The 20626-nt window shown below is 40.7% G+C and overlaps 1 protein-coding gene across 3 annotated transcripts in view; it reads left to right on the forward strand.

The window, feature by feature from the left end:
• Positions 1–18664: 18664 nt before the first annotated feature.
• The window catches only part of LOC121924733 (guanylate cyclase soluble subunit beta-2-like), a 38410-nt gene continuing 36448 nt past the window's right edge, over positions 18665–20626 (forward strand). For all 3 annotated transcript variants that reach the window (XM_042456093.1, XM_042456094.1, XM_042456095.1), the window contains exon 1: positions 18665–18916. In XM_042456093.1, coding sequence (XP_042312027.1) covers positions 18914–18916 — 3 coding nt within the window. In that variant the 5' untranslated portion in view covers positions 18665–18913. The remainder of the gene's footprint in view (positions 18917–20626) is intronic.

Consider the following 20626-nt stretch of genomic DNA (forward strand, 5'->3'; position numbering starts at 1 on the left):
TGCATGATTTTAAAAAGCTTTCTTGAATAAAAATGCTTTTGCTCACTAGCAAAAGGCCAGCAAGGAGGGAGTTCTACAAGGTGGAAGCAGCCACCAAGAAGGCTAGAGCCTCCAGGCTGAGTATTTTAAGTATGCCTCCATAAACTGCAAATCCCAGGATCCCACAGGATGTTGCCATAGTGGAATCATAGCAATACACTTGTCTGGTGTGAAAGGGCCCTTAATCACAGGAATGAGAAGTGCACTTGAAGCAAACTGGCAATGGTTTTCTCAGTTAATGTACACTCACCAACCATGTATGTGCTCAGATTTACAGGAGTCTTTCATTCTTGAATTTTTGAGACATAATAATAATAATAATAATAATAATAATAATAATAATAATAATAATAAATTTATTTATATTTCCCGCCTTTCCCTGCGGATCGAGGTGGGATTACAACAGATAAAATCAAACAATATGGTTACAAAATGTCAATAAAAGCACACAAAAGTACATGCACTATTAAATCAAGTATGGAAGATTTTTTAAGATCAGTTATAGAAGATCAGATGGTTAGGCCCGCCAGAAGAGATCCGTCTTAAGTGCCTTCTTGAAGGCATCTAAGATGGTGATAAGATTCATCTCTTCCAGTAAGTTGTTCCAAAGTGTGGGGGCCACGGCTGTGAATGCTTTATGGGAAGTTGTGATTAGTCCAGTCTTTGTATATTCCAATATTTTCTTCCCCGATATTCTGAGAGTGCGAGGCAGGTTGTGTAAGAAGAGGTGTTCCCTTAAGTAACTCAGGCCCAAGCCATGTAGGGCTTTAAATGTAATGACCAACATTTTGTATTGGGCCCGGAAGCGGATCGGCAGCCAGTGTAATGATTTTAATATTGGAGTAATATGGTCAGATCTAGATGTACCTGTGACCAATCTGGCTGCAGCGTTTTGGATCAATTGGATTATTGTGCCTTCAGAATCATTTTCAAAGAGCCAAAGGTGGATTGCTCATTTTTATTATCTGATATAATAGCGGCACTCAAAGTGATGGCCCCTGGATTGATGCTTGTTCTGGAACCATTTGCTAGTGATCCATGGCAAGTCACCAGGAAAGAAAGAAACAATTGTAGCCAATGGGCACAAATATAGTACTGGCCCCTGACAGAAGAGGGGGGGAAAAGATTGCTGGTATCCCATATCAGATAACCTTAGAAGCACTGGTCTAAAACTTGCATTTGATATTTGAGAATGCAGGCATCCTCCAAATGCTATGAATGGAAGTGGTGTGTGTGTCTGTGTGGGGCAGACACTCAAATTAACCAAATCTCCCAGAGTGGTTGAAAAGTTGGCAAAGTCATGGGTGTGTTTGTGGAAGCAGAAGAACAGAATTTCAGCTGCCTGGTTGACCAGGTAGAGCAACAACAGGGTTGCTTAAAAAACATACATAGGATTCAATAGATTCTTCAGGGAGGTTAGAGTTGGAAGTGGCTTGCAGGTAGTGATACTAACACTTCCTCTCCCTATGCTATGTGGGTAGGTTTCAGGAAGGAAGGAAGGTGGAGGGAGCTTTACCTTTTCTCATTCTCCAAATTTTCCCCTCTCTAGTACAGAGCAATGAAGCATTCAGTTTTTAGGCTGGTAATCAGCCAGACACCCTCCTTTAAACTGTGTATATGCCTTCGTCACCTGTCAGTTATGGTGACCCAAATTTCATAGGGTTTTCTTAGGCAAGGAATACTAAGAGGTATTCATAGAAATGAAATACTGCCTATATCACCTGGTATTCATTGGAAGTCTCCCACCCAAGTACTAACTAGAGCTGTCCCTACATAGCTTAATATCAGACTGAAATTCACTGGGGTCCTTTGGCATAAGCTAGAGTTACGCATTTGTGACCGGTTTGTATTCACAATCCCTATGTATTCACTAGTTAAGGGTGTAGCGAGATCTGGTAGCACCTTTGAAACAAAAGTGCTACAAGATCTCTCTACATATTGATTGTACAGTCTAACATGACTATATCTTTGAATTCTACCTCTAGTTAAGGGAATACACAGGGACTGTGGAAGTCCTTTAGTCCCAGTTTACTAGGCAGCAGCTGCTGTGAGCTCTAGGAGTCTGTCCCCTTGTTGACAGGGAAGCAGCTGACTGATGTTCTGATCTTTTGTTGTGAGCAATCTCTGGAATTGTGACAGGGATCTGCTTCTGGCAGTCACACTGAAGATCACTCAGAGGAGAGGAAAGGAACATCAGTCAACTGCTACCCAACTGACCGGGAAACAGACCCTCATCACGTCCAGTGGCTGATGTTTGGCAAGTAGGGATTGTGGTAGGTTGGGCTAGGAAATACTACTTAGTTATGTAACTACAGCATGTAGAGAGATCTTGTAGCATCTTTGAGATTAACTGAAAGAAATAAATTGGCAGCATGAGCTTTTGTAGACTTCAATCTACTTCCTCAGAGGCATTTGCTGGAGTGGAAGCTAGGTATACACACACACACACACACACACACACACACACACACACACACCATTGGTATATGAGGATTTCAATACAAATTACAAGTCCACTACACACAATTCATCACTATCTGACCCCATCCTCATGGGGGTGCCCTACATTCACCTATTCCCCTCACCACAAGCTAGTCCCATTGCAAAATTGGATCTGCCACTTCATCTCCATGCACAAAGACCAGTTTCCTATGACTTTGTGAACGAATGACCATTGTTAAAATTGGACCTGCAACTTCATTTCCATACACAAAGGACTTGTAATTTGTATTGATATCCTCACATATCAATAGCATACACACACGCACACACACACACCTGTCTGTCTGTCTGTCTGTACCTGGCTTCAACTCCACCAAATGTATCTGAGGAAGTAGACTGAAGTCTACAAAAGCTCATGCTGCCAATTTCTTTCTTTCAATATGTCTTAAAGGTGCTACAATATCTCTCTACGTGCTGATTTTACAGACCAATACAGCTATATCTTTGAATACTACCATCATGTAACTACAATGGCTATGTAGCTAGGTAGGTGATATAGAATTGTGACCATCATTTTATTACATATGTACAAAGGCAAATATTTTCCTATTATACTACAATCAGTTTAGATTATTATGCCAGAGTGGTGTAGTGGTTTTAATATTGGGGACTAGGACCCTGGAGGTCAAGGTTCAAATCCCTGCTCAGCCATGGAAACTCAGTGAGTGGCCTTGGGCAAGTCATACTCTCTCAGCCTCACATACCTGCCAAGAAAACTCCATGATAGGGTTGTCATAAGTCAGAAACAACACAACAACAATGTACAGAAGTTAATATCTTCAAGTGTGGTGTGTGTGAACATAAAAGCATTTAGAAATATAGGCCTGTTACAGACTGCCAAAATAAAGCTGCTTTGGGTCTCTTTGGCGGTATGCTGTTTAAATGATGCATGGGTCCTAAGCCACACTCCATTCCTAAGAACTGGAGTGCAGCTTTGGTGCAGCTTCCGGATTCCTAGACTGCATGCATCATTTAAACAGCATACCTTCAAAGAGACCTGAAGCAGCTTTATTTTGGCAGCCTGTAACAGGCCTAAGCCTGTTTTACTACACATTTAAATGTACATTTGGAAAGAGCACCCTCTAGTGGTAAAACTGCAGCTGTTGATAAGTGTTTTACATTATCAGTATGTTTTTTTTTCTGTTGTGTCCGATAAATACATTCATTTCAAAAATAAATTTGAGTTGAGTAAAAATGTTTTTGAAGTGTTTAATTTAGTTTCACTTCTTGAAGGTTTTGACTTCTTGATAATGCAGGTAATGCAGCTGAGACAGTCAAAGAGGGTTCAGATTTCTTGGGAATGCAACAGTATTCATCAGTTTGGGGTAATATTTGATCATCTGATTCAGTAGCTCTTCTGTCTCAGATGGTCTCAGAAGGATATCCAAGTCACCAGGATAAAGCCCCACCACTGTGCCTTATGTTGCAACTGCTGGGTCCTTGTTAACCCAGTTTTCTACAAGTCTTAGCATCTTGATTTATCCATCTGGAAAAATATCATATAGGAAAGGCCCAGTACCAGTGCTACAATAACACACTGCAGGCACTAATGCTGCAACCATGTCATTAGTTATATCTACCTGCAGTTTAATTTGTGGGTGTATTGTTGACATAATTCTGATCTACACTGCATGCAGAGCCAAAATCTGAATAAATATCAATAGGTCAGACTGAAGTGGTCATGTCAGGTAGCAGATACAGGGAGGCAGCAGCAAGATGGTAGAAGGGAAGCTTGCCCTGGCCGTGCCCCTTAAACTACCCTGTTACCTGTGGTGGAAGATGTTCCCCCATTGCTAGTATGAAAGAAAGACACAATTACCAGTCCAGTTGGCTTTTGTAAATAGAAAGGGCAAAGGCACCATCTTGCTTTTTTTTGCACAGGCATTTAGTTCTCCAGAGAGTTTCAGAAATAATAGAACAATTAGTATAAGAAGGGGAAAATACAGCCTGAAGGCTGTATGGCGTCCTACATCTTTGTGTGGCTCCTAAATAATCTCTGACCCCATCAAAGCTCCTAGATCCGTCTTTTAAAAAACCCAAACAGGTCTAAAAACAATGAAAACTCCATCTCAAGCAATGTTTGCACTCTGCCCCAAATGGACATTTGGGGGCAAAAAAGTCCTATTTGTGACTGAAAATCAGGAAGTATTGTCAGCAAGTTTTTCTTAACGTTAACATGAAATATCTTTTCTAGTAGTCTGAATACATTGCTCCGGCTCCTATTCTCTGGAGCTGCAGAAAATAAATTTGCTCCATCTTCAGTATGAAATCCCTTCAAATATTTAAACAGGGCTATCTGGCCTGCTGCACTGACATAGGGGTGAAAATGGCCCCTCTGTCTTAAAATGTTCTGGGATAATGTATTCTGAGATGTAATGAGAATGAAATATTTGGTGTGATTCTGAAAATGAGTAGCTGTTTTGTAATGAGGCTGGTGATAGCAGAGGCTGGCTTAAATCAAGATCTCATAGACCCGAGACTACTGCTTTTTGCCCTGGCACATAGGACACATAGGGAACATCCAGCCCCATTTCTGCTAACAGTGATAATGCTTGGCTTGGTTTAACAGGATTCATGCCTGGATACCATCCACTATATTGCCAGATGTGTTTCCATTTTGCTAAGGAACTAAGAACTCTCTTTCTTCAACCAGGGAAATGAATAATTCTATTTGCTACGCTTGAAGCAGTTATGACAAATTATGAGGAAATGCACTTTATCATAGCCCAGACACCTACTAATTACACAACACATCCACAATCCAGAGAACACAGCAACAGCTTTCTACAAAAAGAAAACACTCAGATGCAAGGCATGAAATTATTCTAAAAGCCAGCATCAAATCTTTAGGAATATGCAAATATCTCAGTCGCAAATGCCATTCATGACAGCCTGATGGTTATGTGTTGTTTCATATATTTCATAAGTGTGTGTGTCAACAGAAAGCAAGCCTTCATAAGACTGTAGGATTATAAGAATAAATGGACACTATAGGGATCCATGTTTTAATTTTTAACCCTGAAGTGCAAACACTGAGGTGGAACATCATTACATATTTTGAATAAAAAAAATGTTTTGAGGGATATTATTGTTATTGTTTTTAAAAATGTACAGAGCAATAAAATTAATATTTAATTTAAAGTAACCCCATAGTGTTTGATGGAACCTAAGACTAGTACACTGAAGATCAACATTGAGTCATAGAGACTGTCTCCCCTGATACGAATGATTAACCACAATTGATAGATTCCTTGCCTGTTTTATTGTTTGCATGTTTTATCGATGTTCAATTTTATTGGCTTTTATTGGTTTTTATTGATATATATATTGAGACGCTGCTTTTATGATGTAAAAGTTTTAAATGATTCTGTGAACCGCTTTGATTGCTTCGGGAGAGCGGTATATAAATAAAGCATATTATTATTATTAACATTAGGTGCATTTTGGAAAACAGAATTATTTTTTCACATATTTTAAAAATAAAGAATATTAATGGAAAATATATTGTTCTAGTGTAGCTTGAGTTTCACAATTGACTGGTCTGCTCTGAAAGATAATATGTTTCATATTTCCTCTAAAAGCTAAGGAAGAGCAGGGAAGAACCCACAAACTGCTTAGAAAATATAAACCAAGTTGGGAGGGGGCTGTAAAAACTGTCCAAGGTCAAGGCTAAATTTTTAATTATTTTTTTACTCTGATTTTGAGCCATAAGAAGCCTTGTTTTTCTTCTGGACTAGTGTCTGTATCAGTGCAATACTGTTTATTTCCCCTTATGGTATTCAGTTCTTGTATCTGTGTTTCACCACCAAAAAACCACCTTACCTCTCTATTAAAATAATCTCTATTAAACATCTCTGATTGGTTTAGTTTCTAGTTTGGGTGGATGGATCACAAGAGATTTGTGGAAGGAAATTTATTCCCACTCTCTTTTCAATGCATAGTAAGTCAGTGCCCAGGACTGGCAAAACTTTGTATCACAAAGTATGGATTGAATGCCAGCATGGAACATAAACAAATGACCATTTTTGTTCCTCAGGGGAAAAAAAAAGTAATCCCGTTTACATCAGTCTCCATATAAAGAGGTTAAAATTTAAACAGGTATATGTTAATTTGGATTATTTTTAATGTATAATAGTCATTTTAAACCTATGTTTATGTGTTTCGATTTATTTGGTTAATGGGCAGTTATAAATTGTACCCCACCTCAGGCCTTGGGGAGAGGCAGATAAGAAATAAAATGTATTATTATACTTGTTGTTGTTGTTGTTGTGGTGGTGGTGGTGGTAGTGGTGTGCCTTCAAGTTGTTTCTAATTTATGGCAATCCTAAGGCAAATCTATTATTTTGTTTTCTTGACAAGATTTGTTCAAAGCAGGTTTGCCATTGCCTTCCCCTGAGGCTAAGAGCATGTGGCTTGCCCAAGGCCACCCTGTGGATTTCATTACAAGTACCAATTTAGTAGTAATCTTTACCTAGGGCCTAAATACACTAAAGGCACCAGATCGCATCTGATCTTGAAAGTTAAGCAGGGCCTGCCCTGGTTAGTTCATGGATGTGAGACTTCCAATAAAATACCAGCTTCTTTAGCCTATACGAGGGGTATTGAAAAGTTTTAATTATCACCTGTAAAAAATTTGACAGAAAGTTTGTTTTGATTTGTAGTTGTTAATTTAGCTCTACGTAGTCACCATGCAGATTTACAAAATTTCCCTAGTGTTTCTTGACCCTCCAAATACAGTTATTGTAGAAGTCTGCATATTGCACCTTATGAGGATTTTACACTTTAGTCACTTCTGGCACAACCTGTCACAAAATAAAGGACATCATGAGTTGATTTTCACAACATCGTGCACTTAGGGACCAATGATGACACTGACAAAATTTCATTAATATACCATAATAACATCTGGGTGATAATTACTTTTTTTTTTTACAATACCCTCTTGTAAGGCGCAGTCTGCAGACTTCTAAAATATCAGGTATTTAGAGGGTCAAGAAATGCTGGGGAAAATGTGTAAATCTGGATGGTGACTATGTAAAGATAAGTTAACAACTACAAATCAAAACAAACTTTCTGTCAAAAAGTTTTTAAAGGTGATAATTAAAACTTTATGATACCTCCTTGTATTTCAGAGGAAGGAACTGGCAAAACCACCTCTGAGTATTTCCTTGCCTAAAGAAATCCTATCAAATTAATGGGGATGACATAAGTAAACAGGTGATTTCAAAGCACATGCACACACTATCTCACCTAAATTGGAGAAAAAGGAAAGAATATCTGAAGAAATTTGCCAAGAAAACCCCATGATAGGTTTATCTTACATTCTCTGTCAGGTAGAATTGACTTGAAGGCACACAACAATGATAGCAACCCTCTTTAATTGTGGTGTATGAATGTATAAAGGGCTTTCAAACGCAAGCAGGCAAACCCTTTCAATATATGCCCTTGTTCACATGTACATGCAAACTCACACCTAAGTAATCAATTGAACTGGCTAGTTTGGAATCTTTTCCAGAAGCAGAGTGCAAGAAGAATTTACTCTTTGCTTAGGCTAGAAATTGGAAAAGTTACTTTATAAATTACTGCCCCCCCCCCCCCCCCGCATACTCATCGGCCAGCATGGCCAGTTGTAATTCAACATTTCCCCCTCCAGGCTCTGATTCTGAAAATGGAGAAACTAAGACTGAAGTTGATTCAGTTGATTCAATATATACCTGGCATACATACTTTGAGACATAAAGGATCTTCTTCCTTAAAAAGCTAGATGAAAGGAAGAAAGATTTCTTGGTTGTAAGGGTTTACTTATGGAACCCTGTCATAGGAAACTGTTATTATTTTTTGGGATGTCTGGGAAATACATTCCTCTTCTGATACGATTTTTAAGTTCTAGCTTTTATAGACAGGAATTTTATTGTTATTTTTGTTGTTGTTTGCCTTCAGGTTATTTATGGTGACCCTAAGGTAAACCTATCACAGGGTTTTCTTTGCAAGATTTGCTCAAGGGAGGTTTGCCTTTGTCTTTCTGTGAGGCTGAGAGAGTGTGACATACCAAAGGTTATCCAGTGGAATTCCATGGATAAATAGAAGAAGCCTTCCTTTGACCCCCTTGACAGCAACAACTATAGGCCTGTTTCATTGTTACCATTTTTTGGCAAGGTAATTGAGAAGGCAGGTACCATTTCAAACTGGATTTAGGGTGGGCTATGCAGTTGAGACTGCCTTGGTCGCTTTAGTCGATGATCTCCGTCTGGGCAATGACAGGGGAAGTGTGACCCTGTTAGTGCTCTTGAACCTCTCAGCCGCCTCCAATACCATCGACCATGGTATTCTTCTGGAAAGCCTGAGAGAATTGGGAATTAGAAGCTCTGCTTTGCAGTGGCTCCGATCCTAACTCTCGGGTAGATTCCAGGTGGTGTCGCTTGGGGACAGTTATTCGACCAAGAGGGAGCTTAGGTCAGGCGTCCCTCAAGGTGCGATTCTGTCCCCAATACTGTTCAACATTTACATGAAGCCACTGGGTGAGATCATCTGGAGACATGGGGTGGGGTGTTATCAGTATGCAGATGACACCCAGAAATATTTCTGTCTCAGACTGACACAGTGACTAAGGATGGCATCTCTCCTCTGAATTCCTGTCTTAATGCGGTAATGGACTGGATGAAGGAAAACAAACTCAAGTTGAATCCAGGTAAGACAGAGGTATTTGCAGTAGGGACCCCCAGTCCGGGAATGAAGTTATGCCAGCCAGTTCTGGACAGGTTCACACTTCCCCTGAAGGACTCTGTTCATAGTCTGGGGGTGCTCCTAGACTCATCTCCCCATCTGACAGCTCAGGTGGTTGCAAAAGTCAGGAGCACTTGCTATCAGCTTTGCCTGATACGCCAGCTGCACCCCTTCCTGGAGCAGGGAGACTTGAAACATTGGTACATGTGCTGGTAACCTCTCAGCTCAACTTTTGTAACATGCTCTACATGGTCCTACCTTTGTGTCAAGTTTGGAAACTTCAGCTGGTACAGAATATGGCAGCCAGGTTGATTACTGGCACACCTAGATCTGCCCATATCACACCAGTTTTAAAATCTCTTCACTGGCTGCCTATTAGCTTCCGGGCAAGATACAAAGTGTTGGTTTTAACCTTCAAAGCCCTACATGGCCTGGGTCCTGACTTCTTACGGGAGCACCTTCTCCCATATCATCCTCCCTGCACTCTGCTCCACTGGGAAGAATCTGCTTCAACTGAAGAGGACTAGACTCTGCAGTGACCCAGCATTCCTTTTCTGCAGCTGCTCCAAGACTCTCGAACAATCTGCCAGATGAGATCCGTCAGATTACCACCTTGGAAACCTTTAAGAAGGCTATTAAAATGGATCTCTTCCGGCAGGTCTTTCCAGACTAGAACATCCTTGCTGACAGCCTCCCTTCCCTTTTCTCCTATTATCCCCAGCTTTATCTTTATTTTACCCAAATCCCACTTGAAACACTTATTTCATTTTAATTGTTATTGTATATTAATATTTTTAACTTCTTTTCTTGGTTTAATCTCCTTTTAGCATTTAATTATGTTTTTTAATGACTGGGGGGAGGGATGGGGATCTTGGAATTTTGAATGTATTCTCTTTTAACTGCATTTTGCTTTATTGTTGTAATCTGCTTGGATTCTTAGAGATTAAACAGAATATAAATAATTAATAATAATAATAATAATAATAATAATAATAATAATAATATAGGGATTCAAACCCTGGTCTCCAAAGTCATAGTCCAACACTCAAACCAGTATACCACACTGGCTATTACTAAATCCTCACACAGTTACAAAGGGTTCTTCTCCACGTATTTTTGTAACATCATACTTTGATATTTTGCTGATCATTATTGTTGTTTACTATGCACTGTGTTTCCATTTTTAGTGTTATTCCTAGACAATTTTTAAAATTCTGAGCAGACTAAGAATGAATAAATTATGAAAACACCAATTTTTGCATAAAGGAAAACAATCATTACTATACAAATCCCCAAGCTTTCCTCGGGCAAACAGTTTGCTTATGATTCCTGATAAAAATAATGTAACAGTAACAGAAGAGCAAAGCAGACAAAATCAAGCAAAGTTGGGGGATTTGTGGGTTCACTATGCAAAGAGCTGGCAGTGCACTTAGGAAATGGCAAGCTACATGGCTACATTGGAATCTTTCCCATGTGGTACTTGGAGCTAAATTTTACTGGCAAGAACTGGAATACATGAACACATAGTTTAGAACAAGAAAGCAAGAAGACTTACAGAGAAATTTTACAGAGAATAGAACCTAAATGTACATTTACCAGTTTAAGAGGAAAAGAACACAGAGGATGTAATGAAAATGTTCTGAGAAACATGTTATCCAGTGTTCCCAGGGCTTCTGGATATCAATTTATCATGTCCAATAGGGTACTCCACACCATCTAGAACACCTTTGTGTACACTTGTGGTGAGCAAGTGTGACTTCCAGGGCTCTTATTGTGTCCCCTGGGTTCAATACTTTATTTATTTATTTAAATTTTTTATTTTAAAAAACGTGTTCCATCTAGAATGCTCCAAAGTGCACTCTAGAGGTATGGAAGGAATTTCTCCACATTTGGAGGCCCTCTGGCCCCTCAGGAGTCAAAAATATATTTTTGCCTCCAAATTATCCAAGATGTGCCCTAGAGGGTGTGGGGTGCCTTTCCACCACATTTTGTACTGTTTGGCCTAGAAGAGGCTTTTTTTTGGAAGCCCAAACATGGTGAAAATGCCCCCTAACCTTCTAGAGGCATGGGGGGGTGTGTCAATTTTTTATTTTTATAGGAGCAGGTGTAGCCCTTCAAGATCTCTTAGAGAACAAATTTGGCTCCCTAGTCTTCCACAGTTGCACACCCCTGGTGTACACACACATGGGCAAAGGCTGATACAATGGGCCCTCCATATTGATGGGAGTTTGGTTGCGGACACCCCCATGGATACCAAAAACATGCACATGGCCACATTGGTGTGGTTGCAAGCACATAGTGCTATTGACAACAATGGAGAGGGGCCATCTGCCGATGCTCAAATCCATGAATGGCTAGTCCACCAATACAGATGGCTGACTGTATAGGCAATGATGGGGAATCAACAGCTGACTTAGGGGATAAGCAGAACGCCCCTTTGAAGCAGCCTGCTGCCACCTCTTTCAGCAGCCGGATCAGGGCCACAGCAACTACATGCTAGAGTGCCAAATGAGTGCTGTGACACCGCCTGCTGTGCATTTGGACACATAGGCCTGTTACAGACAGCCAAAATAAAGCTGCTTCGAGTCACAGTGGAGGTATGGTGTTTCAATGATGCATGCGTCCTAAGAGTCCAGAAGTCGCACCAAAGCCACGCTCCAGCCCTAAGATGACCACACAGTCAGAAAAGAGAGATGTAGTAGTGATGGGCGACTTCAACTTTCCTGATATTTGCTGGAAGTCAAACTCAGCAAAATCCTCAAGGCCTAGCAAATTCCTCACTTGCCTGGAAGACAATTTCATGGTCCAAAAGGTGGAAGAGGCAACAAGGGGGTCAGCTATTTTAGATCTGATCCTAACCAACAAGGATGACTTGGTTAATGGGGTGCAAGTGGTGGGATCATTAGGTGGAAGTGACCATGTTCTCCTGGAGTTTGTAATACAGTGGAAAGGAGAAGCCAGGCATAGTCAGACACGCATCCTAGACTTTAGGAGAGCGGATTTCAGTAAACTTAGAGAAGTATTGAGAGCGATTCCATGGTCAGAAATACTAAAAAATAAAGGAGTTCAGGATGGATGGGAGTTTCTCAAAAGAAAGATACTGAAGGCACAATTTCAAACAGTTCCAGTGAGAAAGAAAAACGGGAGGTGTCTCAAGAAACCAGGATGGATGACTAAGGAACTTTCAACCAAGCTAAGTTTGAAACGGAACATGTATAAGAAATGGAAAAAGGGGGAAATCACAAAAAAGGAATTCAAAGAAATAGCAGGCATGTGTAGGGGTAAAGTCAGAAAAGCTAAAGCACAGAATGAACTCAGGCTTGCTAGAGAGGTTAAGAACAATAAAAAGGGCTTTTTTGGATATGTCCGCAGCAAAAGGAAGAAGAAGGAAACGGTAGGGCCACTGCGTGGAGAAGATGGCAAAATGCTAACAGAAGACAGAGAAAAGGCAGAATTACTCAACACCTTCTTTGCCTCAGTCTTCTCAGAAAAAGAAAAGGGTGCTCAACCTGAGGATAATGGAGCAGAGGACAGAATAGGGGAATTTCAGCTCAGAATAAGTAAAGAGATAGTAGAGGAACACCTTATTAATCTAAATGAATTTAAGTCTCCGGGACCAGATGAACTCCATCCAAGGGTATTAAAAGAACTGGCAAATGTAATATCGGAGCCATTGGCAATAATCTTTGAAAACTCCTGCAAAACAGGAGAGATCCCAGCAGACTGGCGGAGGGCAAACGTTGTCCCCATCTTCAAAAAGGGGAAAAAAGAGGATCCCAACAATTATCGTCCAGTTAGTCTGACATCAGTACTAGGAAAGATTCTGGAGCAGATCATTAAACAGAGAGTCTGTGAACATCTAGAAGGCAATGCCATAATCACAAAAAGTCAACATGGGTTTCAGAGAAACAAGTCATGCCAGACAAACCTAATCTCTTTCTTTGATAAAATTACCAGCTTGGTAGATGAAGGGAATGCTGTGGATATAGTATATCTTGATTTCAGTAAGGCCTTTGACAAAGTTCCCCATGACATTCTTGCAAACAAGCTTGTAAAATGTGGGCTAGACAAAGGAACTGTTAAATGGATCTGTAATTGGTTGACCGGCCGAACCCAAAGGGTGCTCAACAATGGCTCCTTTTCATCCTGGAGAGAAGTGACCAGTGGGGTCCCACAGGGCTCTGTCCTGGGCCCAGTGCTATTCAACATCTTTATCAATGACCTGGATGACAGAATTGGGAGCATACTTATCAAATTTGCAGATGACACCAAATTAGGGGGAATAGCTAATACTGTACCCCAGAGGACAGGATCAAGATTCAAAATGACCTGAATAGACTAGAAAGCTGGGCCAAAGCTAACAAAATGAAATTCAACACAGAGAAATGTAAGGTATTGCACTTAGGGCGGAAAAATAAAATGCACAGATATAAGATGGGTGACACCTGGCTGAATGAAACTACGTGTGAAAGGGATCTAGGAGTCCAAGTAGACCACAAGTTGAACATGAGTGAACAGTGTGATGCGGCAGCTAAAAAGGCCAATGCTATTTTAGGCTGCATCAATAGAAGTATAGTGTCTAGATCAAGAGAAGTAATAGTGCCACTGTATTCTGCTTTGGTCAGGCCCCACCTAGAATATTGTGTCCAGTTCTGGGCACCACAATTCAGAAAGGACATTGAGAAACTGGAGCGTGTCCAAAGGAGGGCGGCAAAAATGGTGAAGGGTCTGGAAACCATGCCCTATGAGGAACGACTTAGGGAGCTGGGGATGTTTAGCCTGGAGAAAAGAAGGTTAAGAGGCGATATGATAGCCCTGTTTAAATATTTGAAGGGATGTCATATTGAAGAGGGAGCAAGCTTGTTTTCTGCTGCTCCAGAGAACAGGACCCAGAACAATGGATGCAAGCTCCAGGAAAAGAGATTCCACCTGAACTTTAGGAGGAACTTCCTGACAGTAAGGGCTGTTCGACAGTGGAATGCACTCCCTCGGAGGGTGATAGAGTCTCCTTCCTTGGAGATCTTTAAACAGAGGCTGGATGGCCATCTGTCAGGGATGCTTTGATTTGGATTTCCTGCATGGCAGGGGGTTGGACTGGATGGCCCTAGTGGTCTCTTCCAACTCTATGATTCTATGATTCTATGATTCTATGAACATTGGTCCTTGGCATTACGTGAGCTTAATTTGCAAATCTGATAAGGCATGTGCCTCTGAGGAAATTCCAAAGGTTGAGGGCAATAGATAATTACAAGGAATAGGCATTCATCTTGATGTTTAATTTGGCCTCAAGCTATTATTAGCAATCCCTGAGGTCCAGACATTGTGGAATGCAATTAGAAAAATAAGATTTGGAATGGAAAGGAATAAAGCAATGCCAATGACCAATTGGACTTCCTATTTAGCACCCCTCCTCCCCAAACCAAATTGTTTGTGGTAACCCATTGCTTTTTTGGCATATCTTGTCTCTTTTAAACTGATCTTTTCATGAAGAGCTGTGATTGTTAATTTTATCTGGAAATTGGTTTGTCTAATATTCAGCCTGTAATTTGTGAACCTCATTTATGAGAGATTCGCTTCTCACTTTAGCTACCATAATGCAAATGAAGAAGCACATCACATTAGACAGCTATTTGGCCTTCTGTTCTGCAGTTCTTTACATATTACTCTGCAGATTTCTCTGGATAATTTTCTCTTCCTGTTTTCACCTCACAAAATGAAAGCGAAGTCACCACATTCTATGATTTTGTTCATCCCATAAATATTGAAGCAGGATCCAAGAACACCTTAATCTCATTTTAACTGATATCTCTTTTGAAGATGTACTAGGAGAAAAAAGCTACTTACTTAATTCTTAAGTTTAAAAAAATAGAATAAAATTATTTAAATTCTTGGGCTCTGGACTGAGATAGCTAGATATATAGCTAGATAGAGGTATGAAATATTGTTATTGGCACATTTATATTTTCTCACATTAGATGTATGTTCTTGAAATTACATTATCACATCAGAATTACCAGCTAGTAATCACTCTCACTCTCTAATTTTACAGTATCTTCTATTATTGTTATTATTTTTATTATTATTGAACATCTGACAAGGCCTGATTAAGGTGAAATAAAGGCATTATGGCAATTGGATAAATATCAGAGTAAATTTCAATGTTGGCAGGCTGCTATGCTCATAAAATTCTGACTGACATCCCAACTCATTCACATGTGTGGAAGTTAATGTCTATTCTGTTGCCTTGATTGCTATACCTCTCCTGTGATTTAGCTCAGAAGGGTGATGATGATCCTCAGGTGCACTGGGTATCTGATTATTTAGTCATCCTAAATAATAGTCTCTATATCAGATTATACCCTAATCTTGCTGAAGTTACACAAGTAATGTCACTATGTTTTCCCTTACAGTTTCCTTCATTCTTGCGGTTCAAAATGATTTGCAGAAGGACTATTAAAAATGTGTTGGTTATTTAATTTACATTTATCAGGCTGAGAAAACAAGATGCTTGTGGGGAAAATGGAGCTAATGTTTCTGTAATGTTAGATTCCTTTCTTCTGCTATTCTCCCTGAAAGCCATTACCCTTGAAAAATAAGAGCAACTTAGTGTATTCCATTTCTATCTGGTCATATCTTGCCTAAGGCAAATAGTTTTTTTTAAAAAAATTATCTTTACTTAACTCAGATGTCAGGATGGAGATCTGCAAGAATTCATATTTGAATGCCATTTATATCTAATTTCAACCCTATCAAATATCTATAATTTACCATGTCTATAACCCAGAGGTTAATAAATCTGACAGAGATAATTCTATGGAATGGATTTGACCCTAATATATATGCAGGTTTAATTACATCTAGTTAGTTAGAGGCTCTTCTAAAATGCCACAAGGTTTTACCCTTTTTGATCTTCTGAAACTCCACATCATTTTATTAATTTTTTTCAGGTTCTGAAGTTCTTCAAATTTAGCTTTCTTTTGTCCTGATTGTGTTTCACATTTACTTATAAGGAAAATCATTTCTTTTAATGTGTTGTTTGGATTTTGCAGCTATGGTTCCAGTTCTAAAACCTTTTCGTTTAGCTCTCTAGGTGGTCCTGCTGTTCTCCCATTACTTTGTTGTTATTGTTATAGATAACTAATTTGAGACAACTCTTGGCTTATATTTTGTTTTTCAGATCACAGCCTCAATTTGTATTTTTTAAAAACAAACTAATAAACAAACAAACCCTAAGCTTTATCATGCCCCATAGCCTCCAGTTCCAGATTCTCTTTTCTGTCTTTCCTCTGGGTCTTCTTTGTCTCAAAGCACTGAACATGGATAATAATTTCCTGCACTTTCTCAAGTAAAATGTTAACATTCGTTCCTTCAGGTCCTGTTCTGTGGAGGACAAGGAGGTCTTGTAGATGTCTCATCCACAGGGTCACCATGAGTCAGAGCCAACCTGGAGGACAGTTCACACTGGGTGACTAGATGTCCAACTGCAAAGGAGGACAAGGCACCACAAAATCTAGGGCATTCAAGAAAAAATGTAAGGAATGGCCAAATAAAAGCTAAAAATACTCATATAAATATAAATTCATGCTTCTTAGCCCTGCTCCAAATTGAGGACATTTTGGAATCCCTCCTGGGCAGAAGGCTGATATGGAGGACAGGTACTGGAAAAGGAGGGCATGTCTGGTCACCCTGAGCTAAAAACACTCATATAAATGTAGACTCATAGAATCATAGAGCTGGAAGAGACCACAAGGGCCATCCAGTCCAACCCCCTGCCATGCAGGAATAAACAATCAAAGCACACCCAACAGAAGGTCATCCAGAATTTGTTGAAAAGCCTTCAAAGTAGGAGACTCCACTACTCTTTGAGACAGCATGTTCTATTGTTGAACAGCTCTTACCATTAGGAAGTTCTTCCCAATGCTGAGGTGGAATCTCTTTTCCTGGAGTTTGCATCTGTTGCTCTGGGTCCTATTCTCTGGAGCAGCAGAAAACAATAATGTGACACCCCTTCAAATCCTTAAACAGGGCTGTTGTGTCACGTCTTAACCTCCTTTTCTCCAGGATGAACACATACATTTTATCCAGTATGTAGAGAGATCTTCTAGCACCTTTGAGACTCTTTGAGAAAGAAAGAAATTGGCCACATGAGCTTTTGTAGACTTCAATCTACTTCCTCAGATGTGAAAGCTCATGCTGCCAATTTCTTTCTTTCAGAGCGTCTCAAAAGTGCTACAAGGTCTCTCCACATACTGATTCTACAGACTTAACATGGCTATCATCTTTGAATGGTTATCCAATATTATTTTAATTTGTTGTCTGCTATATTTTATGGTTTGAATGTTAAGATGCATTAATATTTATTAGGTTTAACTATTTTCATAGAATGTATGCCACTGGAGGGCTGATTTTATCCATTTTAATTGATTGTCTGTACAGTGCTGTATAAATAAATAAAGCTTAATAATAGGATATTGAGAAACTGGAGCATGCCCAAAGGACATGGTGAAGGCTCTGGAAACCATGCCCTATGAAGAATGACTTAGGGAGCTGAGGTTGTTTAGCCTTGAGAAGAGAAGGTTAAGAGGTGATATGATAATCCTGTTTAAATATTTGAAGGGGTGTCATATTGAAGAGGAAGCAAGCGTGTTTTCTGCTGCTCCAGAGAATAGGACCCTGAACAATAGATGCCAGCTACAGGAACAGAGATTCCATTTCAACGTTAGGAGGAACTTCCTAACAGTAAGGGCTGTTTGACAGTGAAACACACACTTGGAGTGTAGTGGAGTCTCCTTTCTTGGAGGTCTTTAAACAGAGGCTGGATGGCCAACTGTCGGGTGTGCTTTGATTGAGAGTTCCTGCATGGCAGGGGGTTGGACTGGATGGTCCTTGTGGTCTCTTCCAACTCTACAATTCTATGATTCTATGATGATGATGATAATAATAATACCCAGCTCCCTTAGTCTCTCCTTGTAGGGCTTCCTGGTTTCCAGACTTCATACTTCTTAGCCCTGCTAAGGACATTGTGGAATCCCTCCTGGACAGAAGGCAGAAACGGAGGCAGAAATGGAGGGCAGGTCCTGGAAAAGGAGGACATGCCTGATCACAACAGTAGCAGCAGCAGCAGCAGCAGCAGAAGCAGCAGCAGCAGCAGCAGCAGCAGCAGCAGCAGCAACAACAACACAAAGAGATCTGCCCTAGCAGGTGAAGGCACCCTGTTGGAGGAGGACCCTTCAGAACCACCAAGCCTTGGACAGCGACCTGAGCGCTCCATTGCAACTATGGCTTATGCGATTGGAGGGGTGCAGTTCCGCAGGGCGCCGAGAAAGGGGCGCTCTTTCCACACCAGCGTAACTGGGCTGCCCTGGTTGGATTCTAAGCAGCCAAACCCAGTGTACCTTTAGGAGCAGAAAGGCACCAGAGCAGTGGGTTGGGATGGGAGGCTGAGCAAGGGATCTGTCAGTATGCAGAGCGGATTTCAGCTTCTCCAGGGAGGCTCGGCTTCCTTCCAAAGAGAGGATCCCCCCAAGTAGTTCGATGCCAGCTGCTGGAAGTGGACGGCTGTGCAGAAGGATGGGTGCTTGGGAGCTTTAAAGCCAAGGAGCATCGCACACAATGTTGCACCACCCGGTCCTTTGAGTCATGTGCCAGGATGGTGAGTTGCAGTGGTCTTTTTGCTCGCTAGAAACAAGGGCTGAGTGGATTCTTTCCACCTGGGTGTAAAAGTCAAGAGAGGAAGGTCCGAGGGGATCCTATGGGTCAAGGGGGTCCTATGGGTCAACTAGCCTCCAGAGGAGTTAGGAGAAAATAAAGGGAGGGAGAGGCCAGCTCTGGAAAGAAGAAAGAGAGAGAAATCAAACCTGAAATTCCCCCTCCCAAGAGCTTATAGTCTCAGGGGGAAAAACACTAGTTACTGGCTAACTTTAGTACCTATAGAGATCTTGCAGCACCTTTGAGACTCACTGAAAGAAAGAAATTGGCAGCATGAGCTTTTATAGACTTCAGCCTACTTCCTCAGATGCATTTGGTGGAGTGGAAGCCAGGGACAGACATACAGATGCCATTGGTATGCGAGGACTTATAATTTGTATCGACATCCTCACATACCAATGCTGTGTGTGTGTGTGTGTGTGTGTGTACCTGGCTTCCACTTCACCAAATGCATCTGAGGAAGTAGACTGGATCCCATGAAAGCGCATGCTGCCAATTTCTTTCTTTCAGTTAATCTCAAAGGTGCTATAAGATCTCTCTACATAATGATTCTACAGACTAACATGGCTATATCTTTGATTTCTACCTCTAGTTACTGACTAACTTTAGTTAGGAGTGCTCTGGGAACAAATGCTTTGGGGGTCTCCAGACCATGGGGTGATCTGCAAATGCAGCCAGAGGACTCAAAACTCATCATAGGCTGCATCCACACTGAAGAAATGATCCAGTTTAGATACCACTTCAACTGCCATGGCTCCATGTAATGGCATTCCAGGGACTGTAGTTTGTTTTTCAGTGGAATTCTGGGACTAGAGCTGGTGTCACAATAAAACCACCGTGATCACAGGAATGGCGGTATATAAATAAAATTTCAATCAATCAATCAATCAATCAATCAAATGTGTTGATCTCTAAGCTATATTGACCTGACACTTATTGTATTTGTTTATTTATTTTTTTCATTTGTATGCTGCCTTTCTCCCAGAAGGGACCCAAGGGTTATAGAATTATAGACTGGAATGGCCTGCAAGGGCCATCAAACTACATTTCCCAAAATGCCATCGCATTGAGCCATGGCCCTTAAATTGGTCTCAAACCGGATTATTGCTGCAGTGTGGATGCAGCCCTAGTCAGCTTGTGATCATGTTTCAAAAGCTTCTCTTCTAGTTGCCCTTCCCACCCCCAAATTAAATGATTGATCCAACTTCCAATAAAATCAATGGGGGTGGGGTAGGAGAGAGTAAATACATCAGAAATCTCCATGGAAGCCATGATAACAAAACTGAGGCTGTCGTACTCTGGCCACATCGTGAGAAGACATGACTCATTGAAATAACAATAATGATAGGAAAGGTGGAGGGAAGTGGAAAGAGAGAAAGGGTGCATGCAAGATGGATGGACTGTATTAAGGAGGTCATGGGTATGAATTTGCAGGAACTAAGCAGAGCAGTGGAGGACAGTGAGTCTAGGAGATGTCTCATCCACTGGGTCACCATGCGTCTAGCTCGACTTGAGGGTGGTTAACAACAACCAAAAATATGTACTCCAAGTAGTAAGAGCATCTGCTGGCCAAAGTAAAACTCAAGATCACATTGTTGCTCTTTGGCTTCCTTGTCTTCCTTTTTATCCAAAGGCATTTTAGTTGTGATCACTC

The sequence above is a fragment of the Sceloporus undulatus genome, chromosome 3 (genome assembly GCF_019175285.1).
Source record: "Sceloporus undulatus isolate JIND9_A2432 ecotype Alabama chromosome 3, SceUnd_v1.1, whole genome shotgun sequence".
Lineage (NCBI taxonomy): Eukaryota > Metazoa > Chordata > Lepidosauria > Squamata > Phrynosomatidae > Sceloporus > Sceloporus undulatus.